This window comes from Dama dama, chromosome 5 (assembly GCF_033118175.1).
Source record: "Dama dama isolate Ldn47 chromosome 5, ASM3311817v1, whole genome shotgun sequence".
NCBI classification, from domain to species: domain Eukaryota; kingdom Metazoa; phylum Chordata; class Mammalia; order Artiodactyla; family Cervidae; genus Dama; species Dama dama.
Window position 1 is genome coordinate 115346993 of NC_083685.1, and position 14114 is coordinate 115361106.

General features: G+C 52.1%; 1 protein-coding gene across 1 annotated transcript; it reads left to right on the top strand.

The window, feature by feature from the left end:
- Positions 1-1453: 1453 nt before the first annotated feature.
- SPPL2C (signal peptide peptidase like 2C) lies at positions 1454-3517 on the top strand. The gene has a single exon (XM_061141237.1). The coding sequence runs from the start codon at positions 1454-1456 to the stop codon at positions 3515-3517; it is 2064 nt and encodes a 687-aa protein (XP_060997220.1).
- The last annotated feature ends 10597 nt before the right edge of the window (positions 3518-14114 follow it).

Below are 14114 nucleotides of genomic sequence, written 5' to 3' on the forward strand. Positions count from 1 at the left end.
AAGGCCTTGGGGCAGAGATTAGAGCTGCAGTCAAGCAGTCAGGGAGCCGGGCTGACCCAGGGCAGTTCCCAGCACAGGGCAACACCTAAGCGACATGTGTCTAGAGTGAGAGCTGGATCTGGGGGCTGGGATTAGGGCCTACAGGGTGGGTTTTTCTGAGCCTCACTGTACTCATCCACAAAGTGGATGTATTTGGGTAAGGTTCAGCCAAACTGTGGTGCTGGAGAAGACTCTTGGGAGTCCCTTGGACAGCAAGGAGATCAAACCAGTCAATCTTAAAGGAAATCAACACTGAATATTCATTGGAAGGACTGGTGCTAAAGCTGAAGCTCCAATACTTTGGCCACCTGATGCAAAGAGCCAACTCATTGGAAAAGACCCTTGATGCTGGGAAAGATTGAGGGCAGGAGGAGAGGGGGATGACAGAGGATGAGATGGTTGGATGGCATCACTGACTCCATGAACATGAGTTTGAGCAAACTCCAGGAGATAGTGAAGGACAGGGAAGGCTGGCACATTGCAGTCCCTGGGGTCGCAAAGAGTCACACACCATTTACTGACTGAACAACAACAAAGCTGCTGTAACAGACTCACAAGAAGCCTGTGGCTTAAGGAAGATAATATACGTTAACAGTCCACGATGAGTATCCCATACTCCATGCAAGCATCCGGGGACCTGGTTCCTTCACTCCCTTTCTCCCCATCTCTTAGGACATCGCCCCCCTCTCCACAGATGATGGCCTGTCCACGAGTGACTTGTGAGAAAAAGAAAGAGAAGGACAAGGAGCCCCATGGTCTCTGTCCAGGTTCCTGAGGGACTCATTTCATTTCTGCTCAATTCCAATGGCGAGAAATGGCCACATGGCCTTTCCTAAATCCTGGTCACTCTGGGAACGAAGTTCCGGTCACGCGCCTGTGCAAAGGGGCATCATTTGAAGGAGGGCTCACAGCTTCGCGCTGGATGGGTGTAGTAATACCCTCTTGCAGGAGGCTGCAATTGCAGAAAAAGTACCTGGCACTCAGGAAGAGCTGGATAAAAATGTACATCGCTGAGCTCAGGGATCCCAGGGGCCCAGGAAACCGTCTGGTCTAATGTCCTCATTTCTCGAAGTTACAGAAATAGGCAGAGAGGGCCAGGCACCTGCCCCATCTGTAAAGGGCAAGGTTGGTCCCAAATCCTGCCTGGGATCCTCAAGCCCATCTCCCCCACCTCTTGTTTCAAATGACCTGGTCCAGTTCCTCCTAGGAAGATGACCTCTCCACCTGGAGGCAGGGATGGGGGACAGGATCCCCAGAGGCTGCCCAGCTTTGTGACTAGGTAGGTGTGGCCCTGGTTTCCTGGACTGTCGGCCAAGCAGCCGCTCTGTGACAGCGGGCCACACCCAGCCCTGGGAGGGGTCAGGGGCCGTGGGCAGCTGCCACACTGGGACGCAGCGGTAGGTGCCTGAGGAGGATGGCGTGCCTGGGTTTCCTCCTCTTTTTCCTCCTCCTCTTCCTCCTGGCCAGCACCGCGGCCCAGGGGGAGTACGGCGTGGTCCACGTGGTGTCGGACAACTGGAGCAAGGACTACTGCATCCTCTTCCGCTCCGACTACGTCACCCTGCCCCGGGACCTGCAGCACGCCCCGCTCCTGCCCCTGCACGACGGCACGGGCACGCCCTGGTGCCCAGGCCAGGACTCCTCCCACCAGGCCCACCCCGACGGCTCCGCCAGCCAGCGGCCCCTCCATCGGACCACCGCCATGGTCATGAGGGGCAACTGCAGCTTCTACGACAAAGGCTGGCTGGCTCAGGGCCGAGGCGCCCACGGGTTGCTCATCGTGAGCCGGGTCAGCGGCCAACAGTGCTCAGACATCACCCCGGTGGCCCAGAACCCCCGCAAGCCCCTCCCAGACCTCACCATCCCCGTGGCCGTGCTCCGCTACACCGACATGCTCGACATCCTCAGCCACACCCACGGAGGCAACGGGGTCCGCGTGGCCTTGTACGCGCCCCCGGAGCCCATCCTCGACTACAACATGGTGGTCATCTTCCTCCTGGCCGTGGGCACCGTGGCCGTGGGCGGCTACTGGGCCGGCGTGACTGAGGCTGAAAGGCTGCAGCGGCGCCGGGCGCGAGGGGGCGGGGGGCCCGGCGGTCACCCTCCGCAGGGAGCCCTGGCGGCCCGGCGGGGGCCCGAAGTCGACGACGAGGACGCGCCGGTGGACTTCACGCCGGCCATGACGGGCGCGGTGGTCACCATGTCCTGCTCCATCATGCTGCTGCTCTATTTCTTCTACGACTGCTTTGTCTACGTCATGATCGCCATCTTCGGGCTGGGCGCGGGCACCGGCCTCTACAGCTGCTTGGTGCCCGTGGTGCGCCACCTGCCCGTGTGGCGGGACCAGCGGCCCCTGCCCGGCCGCCGGGCCCGCCTGCAGCTGCCCCTGCTGCTGCTGGCTGGCCTGTGCCTGGTGGTGACGGCCCTCTGGGTCGCCTACCGGAACGAGGACGGCTGGGCGTGGCTGCTGCAGGACACGCTGGGCGTGGCCTACTGCCTCTTCGTCCTGCGGCGCATGCGCCTGCCCACCCTCCAGAGCTGCGCCTCCTTCCTGCTGGCCCTGCTAGTCTTCGACGTCTTCTTCGTCTTCATCACACCCCTGCTCACCAGGACCGGCGAGAGCATCATGGTTGGGGTGGCCTCGGGCCCGGCAGATTCCTTGAGCCATGAGAGGCTGCCCATGGTCCTCAAGGTGCCCCGGCTGAGCTTCTCGGCCTTGACCCTGTGTGACCAGCCCTTCTCCATCCTCGGCTTCGGCGACATCGTGGTCCCCGGCTTCCTGGTGGCCTACTGTCACCGCTTTGACGTGCAGATCCGCTCGCGGCAGGTCTACTTCGCGGCCTGCACAGCGGCCTACGCTGCGGGCCTGCTGGTCACCTTCTTGGCCATGGCCCTCATGCAGATGGGCCAGCCTGCCCTACTATACTTGGTGTCTAGCACCCTACTCACCAGCCTGGCCGTGGCCGCCTGCCGCCAAGAGCTCGCCCTCTTCTGGACAGGCCAGGTGAGAGCCAAGGCCCTCACCCGGCCTGTGCCAGGGCTCTGCAGTGCCCCTTCCGTTGGTTCTGAGCAGAAGCGGGAGCATGCAGCAGACACCCACAGAGCCTGGGAGCTCGAGGGGGCCACCATCTCTACCCTGGCAGGAGACTTAGACAGCAGCCTTGGAGAGGGCACGGCTGAGACTGTCACCATATCTGAGGATGAAGCCACCAGCCCAGAAGGCCACAGTGACAGCTCTGAGGGTTGGAGCGATGCCAACCTGGAGCCCAATGACCTGTCGAGTACCCCTTCTGGGGCCTCAGAGGAGCTGATGCCAACAGCTATGCTGATACCGCTCAGGCCGCCGCCCTGGGAGCTGGGCCACATCCAGGCCCAGGCCCAGGCCCACGCCCACGAGGCCAGCCTGCCCTGGACTGGCCTCCACAAGAGGAATGGCCTTAAGGTAAAGAAGAGCATGTCGACCCAAGCTCCCTTGTGAACCAGGAGCCCTGGGACATGTGCCTCTAGACTATCACAGAGCAAAGCCACGTGTGACAAAAATAAATTGGGGCATTAAAGATATTCTGTATCTACCCCACGGAGCCTCTTTGTTTGGTAGGACTGTAAGGAAGCAGTGACCATGGAATCAGTTAATGTAGAGCCTGCAGGGTCCTTGGGACAGATCACATCTGTCTGTCCCTGCAGCCTAACCCCAACCTCATTGCCCATCTTTTTCTCATGCTCACGTCCAATCAAACCATTACTGTTCCTTGATTATGCCATGTCCTCTCCTTGTCTCTTTGCACATGCTGTTTCCTTTAGCTGAGAAACCCTTCCCACCCCAGACAGAAATGCTGAAGCCCAGATGAAACATTTCTAAGCAGCCTTCCAGCGTCAGCTCACATCCACCCTTCCTGCTAAGCATTCTTGCTCTATAAGCATCCTGGACAGCAGCATCACACCCAGTGTGTGTCTGCTGTCATCCACCTGTTGCATTCACAGACATCAAGTATGCAGCTGCTGTGTACCCCACCCTGTTGGTGGGCACAGAGGGAGTCTGCTATCCAGCTGGGGGAAGGGTGGTGGGGGATGGAGAACAGATAAGAAACAACTTTAGAATCATCTCAAAATGGGGATGGAGAGGTTGGAGCCGGAGTGAAAGAATTTAGGAGACCACGGCTCTAGTTCCCCCACTTCCTTCACTGACCTTGGATAATGAACTGGTCTCTTAAACCCTTTGGGGCTTAGGAGTCTCATCCTCAACATGAGACTTATAATACCGTGTATCTGGAGGCAGGAGCATGGACAAGATGACCTCTTGAGGACCCCACAATTCCTTAAGCTTTAGAGTATGTTTAAATGTTGCTTAAGCAGAGGAAACAAACTCTGAGGTGAGGGAAGTCTTGCGGAGGAGTCTATATGGGAAGGGTAGTGTGGGAAAAGGCAGTGGTTAGAGTTCGGGAGCCAGCAGCCTACCAGAAATTCCACTGATCTGTGTCACTGAGCAAGTGATTTAAACTCATGGTGCCTCAGTTTCTTCACCTGTTGAATGGGATAATAATAGGACCTACCATGGTTTGGGGGAAGTCTGACTGCATTGGCTTACATAAGAGCACTAATGCAGTGCATGTAGGGAGAGTGATGTAAATGTTAACTCTTTTTATATTATGCCCTTTTGTGAAAGTAGCAGAAACAGTCAAACCCAACTCCTACAAGCCTTTGAATTCTGGTGTCAATTTCCTCCCCTCCACACCCAGCATGCCTGCCCTGACCACCACCAGGGTGCACACACCAGCCTCCACCACACACATCTTCCTTCTCTCCCCAGGACCTTCCCACCTGCTGGGTCCTCTACATGCACCTTTCTACTCCTCCCTCCCCCAGAATCAAGTCTAACCAGTTTCTTGTCCTTCCAGCCCCAGCCTCAGGGAGGCCTTCCTTGATGACCTTTCTTTTTTAAAAAAAAAAATTTTTTTTAATATTTATTTATTTATCCGGCTGTACTGGGTCTTAGTTGCAACATGTGGAATCTAGTTCCCTGACCAGGAATCGAACCCCCAGGTCCCGTGCATTAGGAGCTCAGAGTCTTAGCCACTGGATCACCAGGGAGATCCCTGATGACCTTTCCTAAAGCATACGCCGGCCCTAATCACATCACCCTATACCCGGTTCATGAGTTTTCTTGTCTATCCCAGTCACATCAACTTGGTGAGGGCGGGGGCCTTCTGCCTTATTCATCTGTGTGGAACAGGGGCTTATATGTAGCACATGCTTGATTTATGTTTGTTGGAGGAATGAATGAATAAATCATTGAATGGATGAATCAGTGAATCCTGGGCAAAGCCTGGCCATTGCCTGCAGTTTTGACCCAGACAATGAAGTGAATCTGTGCAAGCGAGGCAGCCCTCCTGGGAATCCTCACCCATCACAGTCCAGGTTGTCATCCAGGCCATCCCCTTCTGCAACCGCAAGAGTGTGAGCCGAGATGGGTGTGTTCTCAACCCACCTCACTTAATTCTTAAAGCTGTTGTAACAAATGAATGAATGGGTTGATCCAGCATGAAGAGGTGGCACAGTGGTGAAGAATCCTCCTGCCAAAGCAGGAGATGCAGGTTCTATCCTTGGATCAGGAGGATCTCCTGGAAGAGGAAATGGCAACCCATTCCACTTCTTACCTGTAGAATCCCATGGACAGAGGAGCTTCAGTCCATGGGGTCGCCAAGAGTTGGACACAACTTAGCAGACATGCATGAACCTGAATGAAGACCTCAGGCCTCCTCCGTGGGGTCCTGCAGAGCCTTGGGCAGTGTGGAGATGAGACTCTGAGGGGTCTGGTTGCACCCTGGGGTTGGGGAGGAAGAGGGCCAGGCAAACGGCATCTCACAGAAAGCCCCACTCACTGGGGAGGAAGCATAGCTCCTCATCAAACAGCACCTGAAGGCCAGGCCTTGACAAGGGCAGAGCGAGGAACATGGGCCAGGACACCGACCGGAGGTGTTGGCAGCCCCTCCCGCTGGAGTCAGCGGCCATCTGGCCTGGACAGAGGGGCCTCTGCAGGCTCTGGCACCCCCCCAGCCGAGGCTGCCTCCCCGCTGCCTACCTGCGTCACTGGACCTGCCAAGGGTAGTCTGCACCCCTCTGCCAGGCCCAATGGGGAAGGCTGGCAGAGCGGAGGGCTCTTGGTCCCTCTCACCACCTAGACTGGGGGATGGTCAAGAGAGCTCCTCTGTACCGGGAACTTGCAGTCAGGGTGGCTCTGAGGATGCTGGTTCAGAGCTCCCTGCAGCAGGGTGATGCCTGCCTCCAAGGAGAAGATTCTCAAGGGGTAGATCTGAGGAGGGAAGCCCCCCAACCCCGCCCCCCCCCCAGCTATGTCCAAAAAGATTCGGGCAAGAATGAGTCTGATCCTGTTCTCACTGTTCCACCCAGCAGAGGCAAGCATTTAGAGAACATTTTGTCTATAAAATGGGGAGAATGACACTACCTACCTCGGGGCACTGTGCTAAGTGTTAAACCCTCCAGGGCAGGAGCTGAGCCTGGGCTCCAGAAACCTTTCGGGGCTGCTGTATCCCCTGCTCCTGCCCTGACCCCAGGGCCAGGATCCTTTTTTAGCTGCAGGCTCTGCTTCCCTTTGCCAGCCCGCTTCCCAGGGATTGGGTTGAATCCAGTGGCTGGACCAAGCTGTCACCTGTCAAGAGGTGCCCAGAGCCGGCAGCTCCCACCTGAGTACCTGAGGGACACAGGATACTGCACATGTTACCGTACACTCACACACACACACACACACACACACACACACGCGTATATGCACATAAACATACACACACATCCATCCTGCACCCTCAGGCAGATAATGATAGAGCAAGACAGTGGGACCAGGGCCTGGCCAGCTCTACCTGGGCTGGCAGAGAGGTGGCAGGCAGGCCTGCACCCCGGTCTGATGGCTCTTCTGCCCTCACCTGGCTCCTCCTCTTTTCCTTTCACCCTCTGAACTCCATCTCAGCATCTGCAGAGCCCAGCCTGTGACAAGTCAAACCTAAAATAGGGGGAATTCCCTGGCAGTTCAGTAGTTAGGAGTTCATACTTCCACTGCTGAGGGCCCAGGATTGACTCCCAGTCCAGGAACTAAGATCCCACAAAAACAAACAAAAGCATATTAAAGGGATTTCCCTGGTGGTCCAGTGGTTAAGAGACCATCTGCCAGTGCAGGGGACACAGGTTCCATCCCTGGTCCAGGAAGATCCTACATGCTGCGGAGCGACTAAGCATGTGTGCCACTAGTACTGAAGCCTGCGTGCCCTGGAGCCTGTGCTCGACAACAAGAGAAACCACTGCAACGAGAAGCCTGCACACCACAACGAAGAGTAGCCCCTGCTCGCTGCAACTAGAGAAAGCCCACGTGCAGCAACGAAGACCCAGTGCAGCCACAAATAAATTCACTCATTTTTTAAAAGTTAAGATAGGACCAGAGCAAGAATGAACTCCTGAGCCATGTCCAGGGCTCCATGTGGCCAGTCCCTGCTCAGGGGCTGGGCTGTGCTCAGGTTACCCAGAAAGAACCAACAGTCACAGCCTAGGAATTTTTTAGTTAATGAGAAGTTTGGTGCTGGAGCTTCTGGCTTCCCTTGACAGTGAGAACCAGCAAGGACTGAGAGATGCTCTATTCCACAGATGAGGGAAGGAAAGCCCAGAGGGGCCCAGGAACTGCCTGATGTCACGCAGCAATGGGACAGCAGAAATAGAACACAGCTCTGGTCTTCTATCTCTTAGCCCAGCAGCCGGGATCAGCTTCCATCCTCAACACCCCTCCTCTCTGCACTCTCTGACCTGCAACATATGCCTCCACTAGGAAAACCCTGGGTCTACCCATGCCTTTGCCCTGTGCCCACCCCCCCCCCCCACCAGGAGATTCAGCCTCCATTCTCTTTGAGAAGTAATTGTGTGTATAAGGTTTTGGTTCACCAAGAAGCATCTCCTTGGCTAGCACAGGAGGACACAGCTGGGCTCTGAGTCATTGAGACTTGGAGTCAAAGCTCAGCACTGACATTCACTTGGCTGTGATGCTGGACCACTGGGGCCACCCTCTCTGTGCCTTGATATCCTCATCTGTGAAATGGGCTGCAAAGACTTACATTGTGGGTTTGTCATAAGGGTTAAATGAGGTAAGGTATGTGTGCACGTGGCTAACATATGCTAAGCACTAATGACAGGCTAGATACACATGTTATCTTGTTACCTGATGCCCAGGTTTCAAAAGGAAAGTTTCCAGGATAGCACTTGGCACACCTCCATATGTCATCCTTCCCAAATCAGCTTACAATTCCTCCTGGATGAGCTCTCAGAAGTGGAGTCATCCTCTCCCCTTGGAATGAGGATGCCCAGCCATGCCCAGGGGGATGTGGTGTGGGGGTGGGTGCCTGGCAGTGAGCAGGGGCACCACCGCAGAGCCAGAAGAGAGAACCCTCAGCAGTTAGACTGGAGGGTGGGAGGTTTTGTGCCTCTTTTTTCCTGCAGTGTTGAGCATTGCATGCTCCTCTGCTGCCATCTGCTGGTCAGTGATATAAGGGCAGGCGGGCTCACGCCCTAAGGGCTGGCGCATTCCATCAGGAAACTTTGAAATAGTTACAGCGAGGGGTTCAGTGAACTGAAATTCAATTCAGTCACTCAGTCGTGTCCGACTCTTTGCAACCCCATGAACCACAGCACCCCAGGCCTCCCTGTCCACCACCAACTCCCAGAGTTTACCCAAACTCATGTCGGTGATGCCATCCAACCATCTCATTCTCTGTCATCCCCTTCTCCTCCTGACCTCAATCTTTCCCAGCATCAGGGTCTTTTCCAATGAGTCAGCTCTTTACATCAGGTGGCCAAAGGATTGGAGTTTCAGCTTCAGCCTCAGTCCTTCCAATGAACACCCAGGACTGATCTCCTTTAGGATGGACTGGTTGGATCTCCTTGCAGTCCAAGGGACTCTCAAGAGTCTTCTCCAACACCACAGTTCAAAAGCATCCATTCTTCAGCACTCAGTCTTCTTTATAGTCCAACTCTCAAGTCCATACATAACTACTGGAAAAACCATAGCCTTGACTAGATGAACCTTTGTTGGCAAAGTAATGTCTCTGATTTTTAATATGCTGTCTAGGTTGGTCATAACTTTCCTTCCAAGGAGTTAAGCGTCTTTTAATTTCATGGCTGCAGTTACCATCTGCAGTGATTTTGGACCCAAAAAAATAAAGTCAGCCACTGTGTCTACTGTTTCCCCATCTATTTCCCATGAGGTGATGGGACCAGATGCCATGATCTTCGTTTTCTGAATGTTGAGCTTTAAGCCAACGTTTTCACTCTCCTCTTTCACTTTCATCAAGAAGCTTTTTAGTTCCTCTTCTTTTTCTGCCATAAGGGTGATGTCATCTGCATATATGAGGTTATTGATATTTCTCCCAGCAATGTTGATACCAGCTTATGCTTCATCCAGCCCAGTGTTTCTCATGATGTACTCTGCATGTAAGTTAAATAAGCAGGGTTGACGTACTTGACTTACTCCTTTTCCTATTTGGAACCAGTCTGTTGTTCCATGTCCAGTTCTAACTGTTGCTTCCTGACCCGCATACAGATTTCTCAAGAGACAGGTCAAGTGGTCTGGTATTCCCATCTCTTTCAGAACTTTCCACAGTTTGTGGTGATCCACACAGTCAAAGGCTTTGGCATAGTCAATAAAGCAGAAATAGATGTTTTCCTGAAACTCTCTTGCTTTTCAATGATCCAACGGATATTGGCAATTTGATCTCTGGTTCCTCTGCCTTTTCTAAAACCAGCTTGAACATCTGGAAGTTCATGGTTCACGTATTGCTGAAGTCTGGCTTGGAGAATTTTGAGATGGGTGGTATTCAACAAATATAAAGTACCCATCAGAAAAGTTCTGAAACCCATACTGGGCCTAAGATTAACTCTTTAGAACTGATTGTGAGGACAAGAAGGTGTCCTGGAGACAGTTCTGAGAATATTTTTTAATGCTGCATTTTTAAAAAAATATTTGTTTAATTTTAGCTGCACTTGGTCTTCATTGCTGCATGCAGGTTTTCTCTAGTTGTGGTGAGCAGGGGCTATCACTGAGTACCAAGCACTGTGCTTGAGAATTAAACATCTCACAGAGCAGACAAGAGAAAGGCACAGCCCCACAGCAACACTGCTAGTCCTTTCTGCTGGGAGAGCTATTCACAGGGCAGTCATTGAAAGAGAGACAGGAGTTGGTGGTCTCAGTTACAACAGCCAAGAAGTGTTCCCCTATTCAGGCTGCTTTATCAGGCTCCAGGGATTTCTTTCCATCACTAATTTATTGTGCTTTGGAGAAAAAGTAGAGAGCACAGAAAAGTAGAAAAAAAGCACAATTACTCTTAAACTTTGGTATATTTCCATTCATTCATTTTTCCCCCATTCATACTTTTTTTTTTTAATCTTTTATTTTTTTAAATATTTATTTCGCTGTGCCAAGTCTTTGTTGTGGCATGCAGAATTCTTAGTGGTGGCCTGTGAACTCTCAGTTGCAATCTGTGGGATCTAGTTCCCTGATGGAACTGGATCAGGGATGGAACCCTAGCCCTGCCCCTCCCCTCGCACCCCCAATCCTGACCCCAGCATTTGGAGCAGAGTCTTAGCCACTGGACCACCAAGGAAGTGCCCATTCATGGATTTTTTATTTGTGAGTTTCAATTACAAAGTCATAGCAAAAAATGGATATTTACATTGGCATTCTGCTATGAATATTCTGGGTACCCTTTGAACTTTTATTTGGACTGGGCTATGTAATATTCTATAGCAGATATAACTTCTAGACTTCACATTCTCTTTATTGGATGTTTTATCTCTTTCCCACAGCAGCAGGAGGAATATCTTTGGCAGTAAATTTCTTTGCATATTTTAGGAGATTTCTGTGAGATAGATCTAGTAATTTTACCTCTGAGAAACTAAGGGTATGAACATCTTTAAAGATGGTAATGCATTTTGCTAAATTACTTTCCAAATTATGTGTGTGTCAATTTATCCTCTGTGTGTGCTGGAAACTATAGAAGTAACCATTTCACCACACCCTCTACAGCATCTTTTCCAATTTGCTGTGGTGAAAAATAATATCACTTTCAATTTGCAGGTCTCTACTTAGTAGTGAGGTTGGACTTTTATTTCCATATGCTGGTTTATTAATGGAATATTCTCTGTCCCTGGGCTTTGCACAAAGTGCAATCAATTACAATTTCCTGTTGATTCTCTGCTAGGAAAATCTCTGGGATCCATTTTCTCCTTCTTTCCATTTTTTACAGGCTTATTTCAAAATGTCACCTCTCACCTGGTGATGAGAGGCCAATAGGATCCTTGTGAAAGAAAAGAGGACAACTGTTCTTGGTCCTGTCCTTCTGGCTGAAAGACCTTGGATGCCTTCCTACTGCCTGTCGAACCAACCCCAGTTCCTCAGCTTGGTGTTTAAGGTGTCCATGACCAGCCTTGGTGTTTAAGGCTGTCTGTGATCAGCCTTCCGACAGCCACTCTTGCCTGCTACAGCCCCCAGCCACCCTGCGCCTGTAGTCCTCCACATGTGCTCACCCAGCTCCACGCCTCTCCTCTGCCTTCCACTCACTTGGAATGTGCCCTTGCACCTTCCCCTAACACCTGTGCACATTGATTGTATCCAGAGATAGGCCACACTCTCCAGCACCCACTGTTCAGGGCCCTGTCCAAGGTCCTGGATACAAGCAGGACACAGATGCAGTTCATGATTCAGAGGGTTTCACCATCGGGAGCGGGTGGATGAGGGTAAAGATTCAAGCATTCTGATTAATTCAGGTCCTTTGGCTTCAAGGAACAAGAACCCGTTCAAAGCATCTCAAGCAAAAAGAGGAGCTTATTGGAAGGACAAGGGGTTTCTCAGAACACCAGGGCAAACAGCCCAGTTGGGGCTCATGGGAGTTGGGGATTAGAGAACTGTCAGAAAGCAAAGACACCCTCTGCCTCTCCAGGCTGCCAGGCTCCTGAGCCAGCTGCCTTTGCAAGCTCATTTTCCTCTTGGCTCATCGTGGCACTGGCCGCAACTCTGCACCGTGGTCTCAGCTCAGGGATCACTACCAGTGGGCAATGGTCTCTATTCAGACACCATTCTGATTTTCAAGAGAGGAGCTTCACTGGGCTTAGATTTACTGTCTGTGATCAGGGTCTTGTCATTGGCTGTTGGTGAGCCCATGGGCCTTTGACTCAGCATCTGCTGCTGCTGCTAAGTCGCTTCAGTCATGTCCGACTCTGTGCGACCCCATAGACGGCAGCCCACCAGGCTCCCCCATCCCTGGGATTCTCCAGGCAAGAACACTGGAGTGGGTTGCCATTTCCTTCTCTATGACTCAGCATCTACCTCTAGTCAAATCGGCTATGGCTGGAGATGAATGGCAGGAAGGGTAGGGTCAGATAGCACACACAAAGGGTTAACAGAATCTGAATTATGACATGATTCCCTGGATGATGCCTATCCTTATTAAGGTCTAAGAAGCATTGCTTTAGAGCAAGGGTTCTCAAAGAGCAATCCCTGATCCAGCAGCATGAGGCTTCCCTTAGAATGTGTCAGAAATGCAACTTCTGAATCAACTATACTTCAATTAAAAAGAAGATCATCTAGGGACTTCCCTGGTGGTCCAGTGGTTAAGCATCCGCCTACTAATGCAGGAGATGCAGGTTTGATCCCTGGTCTGGGAACTAAGATCCCACAAAGCCTTGGGGCAACTGAGCCGAAGTGCTACAACAGCTGAAGCCCCCAATCCCCCTCCCCACTCTGGAACCCATGCTCTGCAACAAGAGAAGACACCCCAATGAGAAGCTCATGCACTGCAACTAGCAAGCAGCCCCTGCTTGCCGCAACTAGAGAAAGTCAGAGCCTGGCAATGAAGACTCAGAACAGCACCCCAAACCCCCCAAAAATCATCCATGCCTTCTTAACCAAACAAACAAAAGAAATGCAAATTCTGAGACGCCCCCACCCCAGGGCCTGGCGGGGGTGCCTGGGAAGGAGCTGGGCACGTCACACAGTTCTCAAAGGGAGCCCTGCCCCCGCCCTCCGTTTTCCAGAGAAAATTCCCACCGTCTTTCCACGGTGAAGAGCCAGCGCCTTGCTCTTCACCTGTCACCTGTGGGGCTGGTAGAGAGATGCTCCCTCACAGGCTGTCGTATATGAATGAAAGAGACTGATGCTCATTTGTGCTGGTCAGAGGCAGGTCATCCCTCCCTGTGGTCCTCGTTCCCCTACTCAGGCAACAACTGATGATGTCTGTAGTCCCCTCAAGGACTATGGGTTTTAATGACCTAACTGGTTCCAATCTATTAGTTTCCTGTGGCTGCTGTAACAAATTACCACAAACCAGGCAGCTTAAAACAAAGAAGTTTATTTTTTCACAGTCTGGAGGATGGAATTCAGGATCATGCTCCCTCCGAAGGCCCTAGGGCAAAGCCTTCCTTGCTTGTGGCTAAATGACTCCAGTCTCTGCTTCCACATGGCCTTCTCCTCTCCTCTGTGTATCTCTGATCTCTCTCCATCTTTATCATATGAGAACACTTGTCATTGGGTGTAGGGACCACCTCAGTAACCTAGAATGACCTCATCATCTAAAGAATACTTATTTATTTATTTGGTTGTGCCAGCTCTTAGTCACAGCATGCACGATCTTTAGTTGTGGCATCTGGGATCTAGTTCCCTGACCAGGAATCAAACCCAGGCCCCCTGTATTTGGAGTGCGGAGTCTTAGCCACTGGACCACCTGTCCACCACTGGACCCCACTGGACTACCCCCTTGGGGTCTCAGGGAAGTCCCAGGAGGGCCTCATCTTGAGATTCTTAATAGTTACATCTTCAAAGACCCCTTTTCCAAATTAGGTCACATTCACAGGTTTGGGGTGGACCTATAGTTAGGAAGGAGGGCACCACCACCTCACAGCACTGTCCCTGCCAAATATTTGGGACCAGCCTAGGGACAAATAGTAGTGTCTCCACCACATCTCCTCCCTTATCCAGAGTAACTACAAATGACAAGATTTCTGCTTAGCTCCACTTTAGAGCCAGAGGGAGA

Bases quoted from the DNA above. Each gene is read 5' to 3' on its own strand.
- SPPL2C (XM_061141237.1), top strand. From the start codon at position 1,454: ATGGCGTGCCTGGGTTTCCTCCTCTTTTTCCTCCTCCTCTTCCTCCTG.